This window comes from Ciona robusta, chromosome 1, assembly GCF_009617815.1.
Source record: "Ciona robusta chromosome 1, ASM961781v2".
Classification (NCBI taxonomy): domain Eukaryota; kingdom Metazoa; phylum Chordata; class Ascidiacea; order Phlebobranchia; family Cionidae; genus Ciona; species Ciona robusta.
The window spans coordinates 6,203,185-6,220,336 of record NC_143235.1 but is presented as its reverse complement, the minus strand read 5'-3'; the positions used below and the strand labels follow the sequence as shown (position 1 = coordinate 6,220,336).

The following is a 17,152-nucleotide window of genomic DNA, read 5'->3' as shown; positions in this document are numbered from 1 at the left end:
GAGGTTATCAGGTCTCTCCTACAACATTGAAGGTGCGCGTTCTATTCTTTTTTTTATTTCTGTGGTTACACCCTAGGGAGTTTTATTGAACAGGTAAGTGTTGATAAAGATCATTTTTTGTCCTAGAGTTATTGAGCACGTAAGTGGTCATATTGATCATTTTTGGTCGAACAGTTGTTCTTGCTGTTCGTTGCCATGGTTTTTACAAATGTCTCAATGCTAATTCTGGCATTTGTTACTTAATCTCTTGATTGAAATCAAATCATAATTTTCAGATTTAAACCGCATAATTAGTAATTAAAGATTATTTACAGTTGATGATAACGGGGGCTAAATGAACGAATTGGGACTTAAGACATGTGAAAATGGTCATGGCAAACAACTGAAACGTTTGTGTTTGACGAAAAAGGATCTGCATGCCCACTTACGTGGCCAATAATATAAGACTTAGAATCACACAAAACCGCGTGTTCGACATGGTCGGCGGTGCCTCGGGCGTCAGACGAGAAAGCTTACTGTTTAAAAGGAAGACGCTTGAACAGTTAACGCCGGCAGCTGTATATGCGAATGATTGCAAAATAGCAAATTCAGGTCTTTTGTGTAGCATGCAGTTTTTCTTTAAAAACTTCAACGGTTTAATTATAAAATCTTTATATATGTTGCAGTTAGACATAGTGTGCTTCCATGGTACAGCTTTATAACGAAACCAATTAGAAAATACAGTTTTATAATTATTAACAGGTTGTTCTACTTAACTTTTTATGCATCTTCTGTTATATTTTATTCTACGACATAAATTGTTGCTTCTCTCTCACCTATCTGCTACACAATGGATAACGGCGTACCAATGATTTACTTTTGGCGATATTATAAACCGTACATTCTTACTTATTTTTTAGTCAGTGCTAGACTAGCTTGTAAAATGATGATTGTCTAGTTTATGTTTTTTTTTCGGAACAATGGATTTTGATGTGATTAATCTAGTTTTATAGCTGTATAAAACAACCTTGAATGTTTCATACAGTTTAGTTTTGTCTCATTAGACTAGTTTTAGTTTCGTGAAAAACACTGAGATATAAGCATGAAGAAAATATGCAGGGGTCAATATGATTTTAATTCGAGATAAAAACAACAAAAAATGTCGTTTTAACGTTATACATATATAAAGTGTACATGGCAAAGAAACTAGCACATTTTAATTCCGTAGGTTAACTACAAGTTACAGAGTACTGCCAATGTAAATATATTTCAATTTGGAGTCCTATCTTACCCCACATTAGTGGTTTTTAATTTTTTATTTCCAAACTTTGAAATGTTTTCTTTTAATTCAATAATTTATATTTCAGGGGTCATTTTAAATATAAGATATTCATATATAGTAAAAAGATAATATATGGAAAATATATTCGAAATTTAGTCATTTGCACTTATTGAAGATAATTTATGAGAAGTGACTTGTGCAAAAAACATTGAAGCAATACCCAATTTGTAGCAAAAATGTAAACTTTATGAATAGTTATTATCCATTTTCTGTTATTACAAGTTCATATACATTTGTAGGATACAATATTTATCAGTTGATGTTCGAACAATATTCATAGGCGTTCAATCAATGCCAATTGTGATACAATAATATAACGTAAAACATGTTAAAAACTATAGCAGTGGGGCATGGAAAACTATGTTCAAAGGGGCATGCCAAATAAAAATAAAATTTGAATATAGATATGCTCAAATGTAGCCTAAAGGTACCACCAAAGTTTGCCAAAACGGTAGGACTTCTAAAAATATGCGTAAAAACTCTGCTGTAGTAAAAAAATCGGCTGTTTCGACAATGCATGAGATTTACCGTAAGAAAAAAAGTTCACTCTACTTTCATCGTATCAAGTTTCTAAAATAGCCTACTAAGAAAAATTCTAATTTTATTTTTGTTTTGGTATAATAAATGCTCCTTCCTCAAGAATATATAAAAAAGTAAAACATGGACTTTATTATGTTTTTTTAAACTTAATGTAGGTACATACTAGATTATGCTGGCTTAGCATATTTTCAAACCTAATGTTAAACACGAAAAACTAACTGTTTTATAAAAAAAAAGTGGTACAGTAGGTACTAGTAAGACATAATGGACATTTTAATAAAAAAAGACTTTGGTGGTAGCTTTTAGGTCACATTTAAGCTGTCTATCAATACACAAATTTTGGTATATATGCCCCTTTAAATTAGATTTTCAAATCGTGCAACATTATTTCGTGTTGTTTACGTGTACTCCGATTAATAATTTTCCTTATTAATCGAAATTAACAGTCATTTTTAAACTGTCTTATTAAATTGATGTCAATTAATTAAGAAATGGTAGTACTAATTCGTGGTATTACAGCCAAAAGCCGGCATCAATTTCTATAATGAAAATATTTGAAAATATGTGTTTGAGTGTCCCATCTTCCCCCACTGTACTATACGCTTTAGCTGGTTTAATTCTGCTGATTTAATATGATGTACACTAATTATAAAATTAAACTTTAGTTTGTTTCTAGGCTTCCAATACAATAGGGATAGACTGGGGCTTATAAATTAGTCTTTATAGTCAGTCCTGGTTACAAAATCTCATTAAATGCACAAAATACATAGAAATTTTTGCGGGTTATGTTTAACTTTATGCTTCGTTTGTTACGTTTTACATCGTAACATTAGCGACCCTGAATTATCGGATTATCTTAATGGGAAGGATAAAAACAGTATCATTGAACACGAAAATGAGATTAATTTATTACGCGACAAACTATCACATGTGACCAATCAAGAGCAATCTTCATTTCCAAATTATTACCAAAATAATATTACTAACCAATTAAGCCGTTGTCGGAAATGGAAACCGAGTGACTGGCTTCTTAAAAATGCAAAACATCTTGCACCGCATTTTAAAACGAATCCTACAAGATTTCTTTTACCATGGCTGTATAATGGACCAAATAACCAACTCCTGGGATTAAGACAAGCTATCTTTGTCGCACTCCATCTTAATCGCACTCTTGTTATGCCGACATTCCAAAAACATTTCAACGACGGCAGCACTGATGGCGAACTGAGTTATATTGATGCCAATCATAGGTAAGCATATTCCTCTCACATGATCAATAATCAGACTAACCTAAATATTTCCTGTTAGACTTGATGTCCCAACATTACAGCGGCTTATTTCTGTCATAACAGTAGAAGAATACCGAAAACGTTGTGGACCGAAAGTTGATATTGTTTTCTTTGGTACCACTACCCATAATATGCAATGGACCGTAGACTCGCTGAAGAATGCTGAAAAACTGTACAATCTGGATTTCATAGCAGAAAAGGTAGATATGGTGTTGCATGGGTGTTTCTACGTTTGTTGATAATCAAGTTTCAATGTTTATATAAACACATAATGATAATAAAACTATAACCACTTTATTACCCAGTACAAACCACCAAACACCATGGTTGGTGGTGACAGCATCGTGAAAACAAGTTTTCTTCCCGCGAAAGGTTCTTCATTCGTATTTGAAGCAAGTCACGACATGGTACTATCTCAATTTGAATCAAGTCTTTCGTGCGCACTCTACGCCTTTCCATTCCGAGAATTACGTTTTGTAAAATCAGAGGTATATGATAAGAGATTTGTTGCCACCGTGTCGTTTTATTGAAAAATAATAATCATTAGATCGAAAATACTCAAATCAACGCGAAGAAATTTCTTGAAAACGGAAAAGTTGAATCGGTACCAGGCAGTTTGCTGTACGACATCATCACTGAACACACCCAATGCCCACATTATATACAAGTATGTAGGCTACTGAAAGCCATGAATTAAAAAGTGTGATCTCATTCTTTCTCTCGTATATCATTGGTAAACCAATACTCAAATAAAGCAAAAATTTAGAAATGAAACATACCGACAGTTCTATTTTTTTCATAATTAACAACAATCTATTTACAAGCTAACATCTAAATGGAAAAATATTTCAGGAAATAGCAGATGCATACATTGAGAAAAGATTTAAAAACAAGGAATATATTGCATTGCATTGGCGTTACGACAAAGATGATTTTTATAAATTTATGTGCACGGAAGGCGGAAATAAACAAAAAGGTAACCTAAGTTCTTTATGTAATATTACAGACATCACAAGAATAATCTAGCATTTGCGGTTTCCACAATTTAGGCGGTTTCCACATTTTTTGTCCCGCTACACAGCGTATACTAACAAAAGCTTTTTAACCAAGCAAGTTAAGATTTGAATAATAAACCTTCTTAAATCATTAATATAAATGTTAAAGTATATAAGGCGAGAAAGGACACTACTTGGCCAATATTTCAATAATCAAAATTCATAACGGTTTTGGGTGATACCATAAGTTTGTACTATAGTAGGGTGGGGGAAGATGGGACACTTTGTCAGACGAGACTTTTTTTATTTTATTTTTACGGAGCCCATTTAATGATAATCAGGAAATTAAGGTTACAGAATTGAATGAATGAATGAAATTTATTTCGACTCTTCGGTCACGATAACGAAGAACAAGAGAGTTGACAAAAGCGAAAAGACGGGTAGTAACGGTAAAACAACAGTTGTTAAAACACGCTTATTGATAAAAAAGAAAGAGATTATGTTTTGGATAAAAGGCGTGACCATTACACCCTAAATAGGATACAATGTCAAAAATAAATAAATAACATTTAATTAAACATATTAAAGTTCTAATTGGAAGAAAAGTGTGCGTAAGGACACAACGCGCAATGGGGGGAGTCGGCTTTAAAGAAGATTGATCCAAAGATTGGAGCATGATGGAAAAACAAAACCCCCGAAAAGAAGTTCCACCAAAGTTTACAGTAAACAGTTTCGAGTGCACACTTAAATAGAATTTAGAAACAAGTGCATTACATTAATACACATCACAGAATAAGTAAACATTGGAATAAGAACTTAAAAAAGCAAATAAATCATAATAGTAATAAATTAGAAGCAAAAAGTAAAATTGGCAGCAAATATAATGTCCGGTTAGTTGCAGATAGATTTCGAATATTACTCCTTGAGATGCCTGGAGCTCCAGTTCGTGTAGGGTTCCTCTTGATGTTGGTTTGAACCTGCAATTTAGAGTACTTGTAGGCAGTAAATCTGTTTGTGGGCAGTAAAAATTATTCGACAATATTATCACGACTTTATAAAAAGCCCGTCAAAGCTTATTACTGTTTTTAAATATTAAAAAAATATGTAAAATAGAAACAGTATACTTTGAACAGGTAAAAATGCGAAATAGTAAGGTGCTATTTTTAATGCTTGCTAAATCATAGAAAAGCCGATGTTTTTTTTAGTTTGCCTGTACGAACGATTAAACTAGTTTCATAGCTTCATAAAACAACCTTGAATATTTCGTACAGTAAATATATTTCAATTTAGAGTCCCATCTTCCTCCACATTGTAGTTTTGTACGTTTTCAATACCAAACTTTAAAAGATTTGCTTTTAATTTAGTAATTTATACCTCAGGGGTTATTCAACTATAAGGTACTGATATAATAAAAAGATAATATTTTGAAAATATATCGAAATTGGGTCATTTGCACTTGGTGATAATTTATGAGCAGTGGCTTGTGCCAAAAACAGAGTAGTAAAACCCAGAGTCGGACTCTGGTAAAACCCAATTCGTAGCAAAAATAAAAACTTTATCAATAGTTATTAATATTATCAATTTTCTGTTATTACAACTTCATATACATTTTTAGGATACAATATTTATCCATTGATGTTCGAACATTACCCATTGTTATGCAATAATATTATGTATAGGTAACATTTATAAACTATAGCAGTGGGGCAAGAAAAAGAATGTTTAGACTTAATTTTCAAAGCGCACAGTATTGTTTCGTGTTATTTACGTATATTCTCATTTATAAATACACTTATTAATCAAAACTAACAATGATTTTAGCTGTCCCATCTTATCCTGTGTGTTTTCGAATTTGTAAAATTTCACCTGTTATGCGGATCGCTAAATAACTCCTCGTGTGTTTTATTATATTTTATTAAATTGTTGTCAATTAATAAAGGAATGATAGTAATAATTCGTGGTATTACCCCAAAACCGTCATCTATTTTGATTTTGGAAACATTAGGCAATATGTGCTTAAGTGTCCCATCTTCCCCCATTGTACTGTATACAATTTTAAACAGTAGTTTTGTGCTGATTTTAACCCTTTTTAAGCCATATCAACACCTGCTTGTTTTATTTATGTACACATCTAAGTTTTTATCACAAAACCAAACCAACTTCATAAGACACAACTTCATATGATTCAGTGAGGATTCAAACTGAGCATTATATTGTTGTTTTGTTCATTCAATTAAATAAATGTTGTTCAATGCCGAATTTAAATACTAAACAACAATAATCACCAACAGCACGCACTTCGTGAGAACACTGTCAAATAATACTGTAACATTACATTAGTCCATTATCAGCATATGGATTCCCGTAAAGGGAGATTTTTAGAAATACCCATTTTAATTTCCCTAAATATTGAAATTTTTATTTTCAGCAAACGGTAAAGTTAGCCGATTTTTCAAAACGTTTTGTCGGGAAATTTTCAACATGACATCTTCTACACTACCACGAGGTATTCGGGGTTTTCTGACTAAAGTTGTTAAAAAGTCGAAACATCTGGATCTTCCTGTTTATGTTGCTGCACCGAGCTCGCTTACTGAGTGGATTTCAACAGGTTTTAAACAGCATGCAGTAGAGTAAGTAACCCAACAAACGTTTTTCTGTATCGCCGGTTAAAGTTTATATTCTTGCTAACAAATAGAAGTGAAAACAATTGATTATTGATTAGTTTATTTTTTACCATTAAAGGTTACAAACGACGCACCTATATTGAGTGACCAAGAGAGCCCTTATACCCGGTGACTATATATGGAGGTTAATATAACTGTATTTCATCAGATTTGGGTTACTCTACTACGATGCTCAGGATTTAAGAGACTTTTTTCGAGAAGAAGATTTCATGAAACGATGTTCTTTTGTAAAACGCAATGCTAATGATGTAATATCATTGGTGGAAACGGAAATATCAATCGAAAGTTCGGTACGAAAATTAGTTTGTCAAATATGATAAAACGCTGAAACAATTAGCCTATAGTTTATTAACGGGCTATAATGTGCGCTTAACAAGTTCAAGTCACAGTAATCAATAACTATATTAGATATTAAAAAGTTTTGGCACTTTTATAAATAGGAACTGTATCTGGCGCAGATTTTTTTTGGATCTAGACTTTCAAGTTGGACAGACAACGTAAAAGCATCCAAGAAATTTAAACGACGACCCAGCAGTCAACTGAATCAAATTGGGTGTAATGTGGATGTACTGGTAACAAAATATGCTGCTGTCGGTCTATAGTAGTTTCGATAGCATTCAGCACATATACGCGGCTTTCCTGCTGAGGTGTTTTATTACTTTAATAAAATGCGACTATTTGGGGCTAAATAGCATATTACATTATAGCTACATTTTACCATAACAAGCTTTTGTTTGAAATGCTCACAGTACGCAGCGTATGTATTATTTATTTAGATAATGTTTGCAAACTTCTTGTGAATTTATCCACTCTTTTAGTGATCGGAAGCTTGAGATTTTACCTTTAACTTGGTGCAACATCCACGCTTTCTGATTTTGCTGTTGATTCACTTCGTTTCGTTCTTTAAATAACATCGTTTTCGCCACCATTTTCAAAGAGGTTAATACAAATTATGTTAAACTGTGGAGTTCGTAATAAATTTTAAAACTACCGTTTTCAAATCGTACCACATGGATTAATTACCTAGTTCGATTCTATACAAATATGTAAAACTGCATTCTCCTCATGAGATTTTAATGGGTTTAAGAAATAAAAGGAAGTGTGGTAGGGTGAAGTAAGATAGGACACCTATAAGCATATATTGGTCAATATTTAAAAAAAGCAGAATATATGATGTATTTTAGATGATAAAATAAATTTGTAATATCGTGCCTTTATTAATTGACAGCACTTTAATTCAAATTAGTATAAAATAAACACGAAGAGTTTTTTATTAATACGCACGTCAGTTCATTTTTTAGCAATTCGCAAACAGACGGGGTAAGATGGGGCAGTTTAAAGTCCGTGTTAATTTTAAATAATAAATAAAATTATTATTAGGAAAAATAATAAATAACACGAAACAGTACTGTACGCTTTAACAATTTATATGATAGTGTCTTCAAAGTTATTTTTTTGGTATTGCTTCACTGTATTAAACTTACAATATTAGGCATTGATAATAAATAAACTTTATATTTTTTTGCCACAAATCGGGTAAACTGTATTTTGCACAGGGCGCTTCTTATTTATTCTGTGCCTGTGCCTGAATTTCGATTCTATCTGTATATGGGGGCCGGTGTCGTAATAATAATATGTTTGTACCGAGCGCTGTTGAGCATGAGCCGAGACTCTACACGCATAAGTCGAAAGAAATACAATGACCACCCTGTTCAAGTTAATCACGTCCCTGCGTTAAGAATGTTCCAGACACGACGTTTACACGTTAAAACTTAAGTTTTCGTTGTAAAGTCAGCAGAACTAAGTTGAGTATTTTATTTGTAACCTATAGAATAAGTAAGTACCAAAATTGAGTACTACTAACAAATTTATTTTAGATTGGATTAATCAGCATATTTTACTTAATTAAGTCTGACGTAATCGGACATGGCAACGCCAACAGTACAGATGGTAGAAATGTACGTTAAAACGGTGCAAAATTTGTTTAGTAGCATTCTGCCCGAAACATTTTTTGCCCGTCCGTATTTAATAGACCTCGTATTGTATTTGTTCGGATCTACTACGCATGCGCAATAACACATGAAACAAATATCAGTCGGAACGAATACATTACGACACCGGGTGGGACACAAAATTTATATTAATATTCATTTACAACTTGTAGTTAACCTACCCACCTATTTTCTTACTCAAGCGTTTAAGAATCTCTGTACTGTATTTGAATTTCCTTTAGTATAGGCCTTTGGAATGTGTATTTAACACGCGAGTTTTTTCATTTCAGTCTTTGAGCTTATACCGTCTGCTGTACAGGCCATGTTTGTCATTTGAGTAAGTTTGCATTTAAATTGATTAATGAAGCTGTCAGAATAAATTCTATCGGAAATGACGTCGTATAAGTATGTTTCAGATCTGCACAAACAGAATTAGTTGTTGTCATTGATGAAATCAAAGCGCCGTATATAGGATACGTGTTACAGTAAAAGAGAAAATTGAAAGTTAGGGAATATGATTTAGCTCTTTATTATTTATTTTGTAACTTTGTTTTAACAAAATATTAAAGGTCGTCTTTGATAAGGCTTATTTTATTAATTTTAGTTTAATAAAAAGAAATTAAAAATAAGAAACCATGAGTAAAGACAACGTTGAGGTTCCGATGACAAGACAGTACGAGGATAGCAGTTTACAGCACACTAATATCATGGGTTTGTATTTTTAAAATATATTATATATTTGCTTAGGTAGGAGTTTTAGGATGCCCTTATAAAAACTTTAAAATGTACCATGGGATGCAATAAACGATATAATAGGTCTATTGATATTAGAAAGTTATGGACGCAAATTATTGAACATATGGGTGTAAATAAATAATCTCAAAGTTATAGTTTTATAAAACAGAAATGTAAATAGTTTGGTATAGGCCTAGGGTATGCGGAACATTTTTATTCACCTATCTCGTCCCATTTAGTAGTAAACAAAGAACAAACAAAGAAATATAAAATGGTATTCTTACTTCGCCCATAGACCGTTGTTAATTGTTTAAAACACAAACAGGGTATTTGGATATTATGTGCTAGAATTGTTTCATCATACTTCACAGTACTCTATTACTATTCACTAAAACTAAAAATTTTACTGAGTGATTGCGAAACTAATCTAACAACTTATTAAAGATAGATCTACTAAAAAATAAATGAATGAATGAATGAAATTATTTTAATCTCGAGTGCCCGAAAAACGACAGTCGTTGAACATGGTTGTTCTGTTTCATATAAACGTATTTAATTGCCAGCTTACAAGTTACTAAGTATGTTACTTTGTGGTTAATTATTTGGGGCATATTTAGTAAAAACACATATAGCGAAACGATTCGTGATAATGATAGATACTATACCACAGATTACAACTACGTCAGTCCTACTATGGGAAAAGGTTGGAAATGCATAATTGTGTTAACTTTTCTAATTTCCTTTGGAGCTTTGGCGGTCGGTGTGTCGGCTTTTGTCGTGGTAAGTATTTTAACGAGTTTTACTTGGCTTTTTTAAAATGAAAACTTCTTGTGAATTATTTAAAATTTAAATTACAAGCGAACTATTAGACTTCAGTTTTGATCCTCTCTCAACATTTGTATACACTAAAAATAAGTGCACTAATAATATTGGCCACAAGCGAAAAGTCGCTCGGTGACATGAGCGGATTTTTCATTTTCGCTGACGATTAAACAATTTCTGAACGATCATGAATTTTACAGAATTATACACAACGGGGAAAGCTTGAAACCGGTAAATAATTTTTCATAAACTTATGTTTTACAATAAAATATCATTGTCGTGTTACTTTTGTTGTGATGATTATGAACTGCTGTACTTTAGGATGGGATTGATTTGATGGTAATACTACACAGATCAGTGAGACCACTACCTTACTGTTTCTTCAGCTTAAGTGAAACATAGATATGCAATGACAAGACAATTTTGGGGTTTAATTTTCGGGTTAAATAAAACATGTTTTTCATAAAAACTTAACTAACACAAATACTAAAATGTGTGTTTTTTTACTTAAAGCAAGGTGCGTTTTGACACTACAGTACAAAGGATAGTATGAACCTAAAATAAATCTTGTACTAATATTTCGAGTGAATGATTTTCTTATCGCAACCACAAACGTTTTTTGTCCTATGTAAAAGTTGATATTTCGAGCATAAAATAATCCACTATTTGTTAAATTGTTTTTTGTTTAAATTGTATTGCTGGGTAAGATGGATATCGTAACTTAACAGTAAACGACGTCATTTTGGAGTCTATAGACGCTACAGTTTTATAAATATCATTGTGTGATTTCGGAACGAAAAATATTGTTTTCAAACAATTGTTTTGTTTTCGTAACAAAATATTGTTTTAAAACAAGAGTATTGTTTTTGTAACAAAAATATTGTCTTTGAAACAAAATTTAACGAATATCGTTTTAAGGCAAATTATAACGATTTTATAAAAATACTGTAATCAAGGAAATGCATGTTGTATTCGGAAAACAAAGCATTGCGATTTTGGAACAAAATCTATATTATCGTAACAAAAATTATTGTTTTCGGAACAAAAAATACTGCTTTCGTTTTTTGGACCGAACATATCGTTTTTGGAACAAAAAAGTGGTTTTGGAACGAAAAACTTATTAAAAAAAAGATAAACTTAATATGAGTTACAATATATAATTAAAAAGTATATTGGCGTCTCTTTTTAGAATTGATTTTTTTGCCCTTTGTTTCCATCTAGTGGTTAAATAAATTTCGGAAAAATTTATTTTAAACTTTCACGAAATTAAAAAAAATTAAATTGTTACGAACCATACTAAAATAACAATTTAAGAAAAAAAATCAAAACAAGAACAGTGCACAAGTTGCTTCGAACTAGATTCTCGGAACAAAATTTCGTTTCCGAAACAATGTTCGCCATTTTAGAAGGAAATTTCGTTTCTCGGAACGAAATTGGAAACGTTTTAAATTTTTAAACTGTCTCATATTAACCCGCCACTTTTGAATCGCTGAAATTACACCTGGTGTGTGATTTGCTAAATACCTTCGGGTGTTTTTTCAAATATTTCTTAAACTGTTTTTTTAAATAATAAAGTAATTATAGTACAAATTCATAGCACATTACCCAAAATTTAGATTTTTGAAATATTGGATGCTTAAGTGTCCCATTTTACCCTACCCATCTATATTATTTTTAAATAAATGTTATTATGTTGTTGTAATTTAGAATTAAATTGTAGAAACTTAAAATCTTTACTTTTAATTTTTAATGAACAAAAATATTAAATGTCTGTAAAAAATAATATCATATCATGTTCGTTTTACGCAGCATATCGAATTCACATAGAATCCCAATTGAAGAATCTTAGTAGAGGTAAGGTTTGGGATTCATATAGATACAGTTAAAATAGTTCTATATTGGTGCAAATTTCGTTTTAAAAAAGCACTTTTAGTCAGGAGATGTGGGACCCAAAGGAGCATACCAACAAAAAAATCGAATAAAATCCTAATTTATGTCTTCCTCATACCAGCTGTGTATATTTTATCTTGATAATATTCCAGCGTGTTGAAAATTAAGTTTAAAAACACGAGAAAATGTGTTAGCGCTAGCTGGTACTATGTTCCATTACAAATTTATTAATAAATGTGTAAATACGTTTTGTACAACTTCGTACATGCAGTGTGTCTTATTGCCGCAAAACCAAAAATCTCAAACGTTGTCATCTCTTGAAAATATTCGTTTTCGTCAATTTTAATAAGACGGTCAATTTTAATCATATGATATTAATTTAGAAAATGCATTTTATTAATCCCGATAACGTTTAAATTCCTAGTACTAGTAAAAACTGCGACTCCGCCTAAACTATAATAAATTGATGCCGACGCTTCAATCGTTGTCTCCAAGACAATCGCAGGTTAAGAGAAATTCCTTTTAATTTTAAAAGTAAAATGTTAACAAAGTAATGAAAATTTGGTTTTAAAAGTTATCAAAGAATGAATTTGATATATTTTCTTAACCATCTCCCATGCAACGCAGATATTGGTTGGGTGCAATTATACAATGGTTTTCAGTATCTAGTCAAACATGGTGGGAGTACCTATTTTGATGCTCGAAGATACTGCAAAAGTAAAGGTGGTGACCTCGCAGTATCGGGCATGCAAGACAACAACACACGAGAGTAATATTACTAACATGTTTATATAATATTTCTTCCGGTTTAGATGTAACGAAAACACTGTAAGAAAATCTAAAAATAGTACACTTACAGATGCAAATTTTCTAATTTTGTAATTTAAATTATATGTTTTCTTTTAAACCAACTTAATTTCAGATACATTTTAAATAATATTCTGGAGCCGAAAACTCTGTACAGTACTTGGATAGGTCTAAACGACTTGAACGAGGAAGGTAGTTGGGTGTGGGTGAACGGGGATCCTGTAACAAGACAAAACTCAAAATTTCACCCGGGACAACCAAACAATTTTAACGGCAATCAGCATTGTGGATACATTAGCAAAATTAACGGTCAATTTGTAATGGCTGACCATTTCTGTGAATCGCCATTTTCTGCTCTATGTGAACGACATATTCAATATAATTAATTACGAAGTTAACTGTTAAAGGTTGTGGTTATAAACAATACACATTCACATTACACTACAATCTCGTATAAATTGAACAACGTGATTTGACAAATTATACGAAATAAAACGAATAAACAATTCATGAATTTTTGATCTTTATTATGTTATATTGCGGAAAGATGTGTATATGAAACTTGGTAAGTGATCAAATATTTCTATGGCTGCAATGCAAAAACCAAAAATGCACAAGAGTAACAAGAGAACGCTGCACGATCTAATTATTAGATCGTGCCTTCTATTAGATTCTAATAGAAGGCACGACATAATTCGTCATAACTCATTCTTGCGTGAAGTGACAACAAATTTTACACGGACATACTAATATATAGTAAAACATGGACATTTTGACTTTCCAAACCTTTTGGACAAGATTGAACTTTGTTAGGTTTTATTGTTCGCTATTTCCATTTGTTGGAAGGGGTATAATAGCCTTTATTTATCGTAACCGGAAAATATAAAAATAGCTCTATTAAAAGACTGAAATGTTTTAAATAAATCCCTTATAAATTTGTTTATTGAGTTTTTTGCAATATAGAAAAAAATTATCATTCAGGGTAAATAATTGTTTGTTAGCAAAAATAGCAGAGTAATCAAGAAAAAAAAGAAATGGCTTACGAACCTCATGCGGTGGATATTAATATTATAATTTTTATATTACTTCTCTCTTTTAAATTGTTGATGGTGTACTGTAACGTAAGTATAGGACGTTTCATTTCCTAAAACCTAAATCTCAAGTCTCCCAACTCTTGGCTAAAATAAAATCGGTCTCTGGGGACAGTTAGAATACGTTTTTTAGAATTCTTTAAAAGTTCTTTGCTTATCACCAAATAGAAGGAGAAAATAGAATAACACCCATGGCCTACTAAAGATCTTTAGTAGGCCATGCCCCACCCTACTATAGTAGGGTGTATGGTAATTTGAGACGCTTTTTATATTCTTCAACGGATAACCATTTGGTGATAGACAATTTTTGTGGTTAAGTAATAAAATTAGGCATTGAACTATTATAATTTTTTCAATAGCTGAAAAAGCATAATCTTAAGATGCCCGTTTTAAATGCTCGCCAAATCATATTAAAAATGACAAACGTCTATGGTTTGCGCATTTCAATCGTCAATCTAGAAACGTAGTATATATTTTATCCTATTCTATGTGGGTGAAGCAAGGATTGGCCCCGGATTCTAATTTAAAAAAAAAACCTGCTAAAATATTTTGAACAGCTTGATAGTGTAGGCTTTGTTTTAGTTTTGTAGAAAAAAAACAGAACGGACATGAGAAAAAGAAAGAAGCAAGATGGCATCAATTAGGTTAGCACAAAATGCCATTTTAACATATATATACATATAGTTTTCACAGTAAAACAACTAGCAGAGCCCATTAATTTTGATAGGTTATAGTGCAGTGGTGGGAGATGGGACACTTAAGCACATATTGCCAACACTTCCAAATTCTTAATAAACGAGGGTTTTCGGGCGATGCCACAAATTAGTACTATCATTTTTTATTAATTGACAACAATTTAAATAATTATTCTTTTAAAGTTATAGCCTATATAGTAAGATGGGACACTTTGTCAGACAAGACTCTTTTTTAATTTTCTTTTTACGGACCCCCATTTAATGATAATCAGGAAAATATATGGTTACAGAATTATTCAACAGTATTATCACGACCTTATAAAACGCTCGTCAAAGCTGATTACTGATTTTAAATATTTAAAAAAAACGTGTAAAATAGAAACAGTATACTTTGAACAGGTAAACAAGAGATCACAGATCTAATGAATGAACACGTTTTAAACTAATTAGCATAAGATAGTAGAGTCGGGGAAGATGGGACACCTTTAACACATAATATCCAAATAGCCTGATCGTGTTTTAAACAATTAAAACGGTCTGTGGAAGTCGTGAAGATACGGTTTTATAATTCATTAAATGTTCTTTGTTTACTACCAAATGAAAAGAGAAAACAAAATGAAAAGGTGTCCCGTCTACCCCCACCCTGCTATATTAGTTAACCCTTTTACTACACTGTCGACTGGGCTCGATTAAAAACAAATCTGAAGTAACCAACAAAACGGGTTCTAGTCGCCATTGGTGACTGTGGAGCAGTAGGCAGAATGTATTTATACATGTATTATAACCAATGAAACTTATGACGTATGAAGATTGAGTGATTGGTAAAGAATATGTGTAAATACGCTTTGTACAACTCCTGTACCATGTGTTTATTGAAAACTTACACTAGTTAACGTTGTCGTCGCTTAAAAACGTTTGTTTTCATGAATTTTGGCAAACCGTAATCACGCAGTAATCAGGTAATGTTAGAAGTTAATATTAATCATATGATGTTGAATTAAGAATAATGTTTCAATTACGATTAATGATAATACGGTAGTGCATTTAATGCGTCCCCACTTAAATGCTAATAGTTTGATTCAGTCGTGAATCGTTGAGTGGATTTCTTATCTTATATAACACGTCGTTCCCCGCCAAACTCCAGACAGTGTTTCCGCTATGTAAAGTGCATGAGGAAAGTAATCGTTAGTTAATCGCTCATCGTGCGGTTTTAAATCTAAAAATTTAGTCTAAAAATTATAAATATATATTACGATTTGATTTCAATCAAGAGATTAAAGAAAAATGCCAGAATTAAGAATTAGGCTAAGTGCGGAAAATAATCGCCCTATCAGCAACAACAACAACAACAACAAAGCCAAGAACAACTGTTCGACGAAAAAGGATCTATATGACCACTAACGTGTTCAATAACGTGTTCAAAAATGCGAAATAGTAAGGTGCCATTTTTTAATGCTCGCTAAATAATAGTAAAGCCGATGATTTGTTTTAGTTTGCTTGTGCGAACGATTAAACTAGTTTCATAGCTTTATAAAACAACCTTGTTTTTTTTGTACAGTTTGATTTTGTCTCATAAAACTAGTTTTAGTTTTGTAAAAAACACTGAGATATAAGCATGAAGAAAATAGACAGGGGTCAATATGACTTCAATTTGAGATAAAACAACAAAAAATATCGGTTTATGTTATATTTATGAAGTTTACATGGCAAAGAAACTAGCACAGCCTGTTAGTACTATCATTCCTTTATTAATTGACAACAATTTAATAAAATATAATAAAACACACGAGGAGTTATTTAGCGATCCGCACAACAGGTGAAATTTTACAAATTCGAAAACACACAGGATAAGATGCGACAGTTTAAAATCATTGTTAATTTTGATTATTAAGTGTATTTATAAATAGGAATATACGTAAATAACACGAAATAACACTGTACGCTTTGAAAATTACCTTACTATATTTATAGATTTTTTTACCGGTCCAGCTTTGAATTTGTTATAGCGCTACGTAACACCTAAAAACGAATCTAGCGACGCCAAAAGTACAGATGGTATATAGAATACGTTTTGTAATATTTTTTCCCGGAAATTTCAGACGGTACGTATTTATTAGAGTTCGTATTGTATTTGTTCCGACCTACTGCGCAATAGCACCCGGTACAAATATACCAATCGGAACGAATATATCACGACACCGACATCCATTTTGAATTCGGAAATATTGGCAATATGTTCTTAAATGTCCCATCTTTCCCCACTGTACTAAATACATTTTTTTGGTATGGCCA

General features: G+C 31.8%; 2 protein-coding genes across 5 annotated transcripts; both read left to right on the top strand.

Moving 5' to 3' along the window:
• The first annotated feature begins 527 nt into the window (after positions 1-527).
• Positions 528-7,824, top strand: LOC149741838 (uncharacterized). Of its 4 annotated transcripts, none has more exons than XM_089892370.1 (8): positions 532-3,111; positions 3,170-3,350; positions 3,456-3,638; positions 3,698-3,817; positions 4,003-4,126; positions 6,574-6,775; positions 6,978-7,119; positions 7,270-7,824. In XM_089892370.1, exons 1-8 carry the CDS (start codon positions 2,615-2,617, stop codon positions 7,429-7,431), a joined length of 1,611 nt encoding a protein of 536 aa, XP_089748496.1. In that variant the 5' UTR covers positions 532-2,614; the 3' UTR covers positions 7,432-7,824. The 4 variants fall into 4 exon arrangements, with proteins under 4 accessions (XP_089748513.1, XP_089748496.1, XP_089748520.1 ...); XM_089892379.1 differs by having other exon boundaries at positions 534-3,111; positions 7,288-7,824; XM_089892387.1 differs by lacking the exon at positions 3,698-3,817 and having other exon boundaries at positions 528-3,111.
• Positions 7,825-9,368: 1,544 nt separating this feature from the next.
• Positions 9,369-13,581, top strand: LOC149741837 (C-type lectin mannose-binding isoform-like). Its single transcript, XM_089892404.1, has 6 exons — positions 9,369-9,531; positions 10,226-10,335; positions 10,578-10,608; positions 12,187-12,231; positions 12,895-13,036; positions 13,190-13,581. The coding sequence occupies exons 1-6, from the start codon at positions 9,456-9,458 to the stop codon at positions 13,458-13,460; spliced, it is 675 nt and encodes a 224-aa protein (XP_089748530.1). The 5' UTR covers positions 9,369-9,455; the 3' UTR covers positions 13,461-13,581.
• The last annotated feature ends 3,571 nt before the right edge of the window (positions 13,582-17,152 follow it).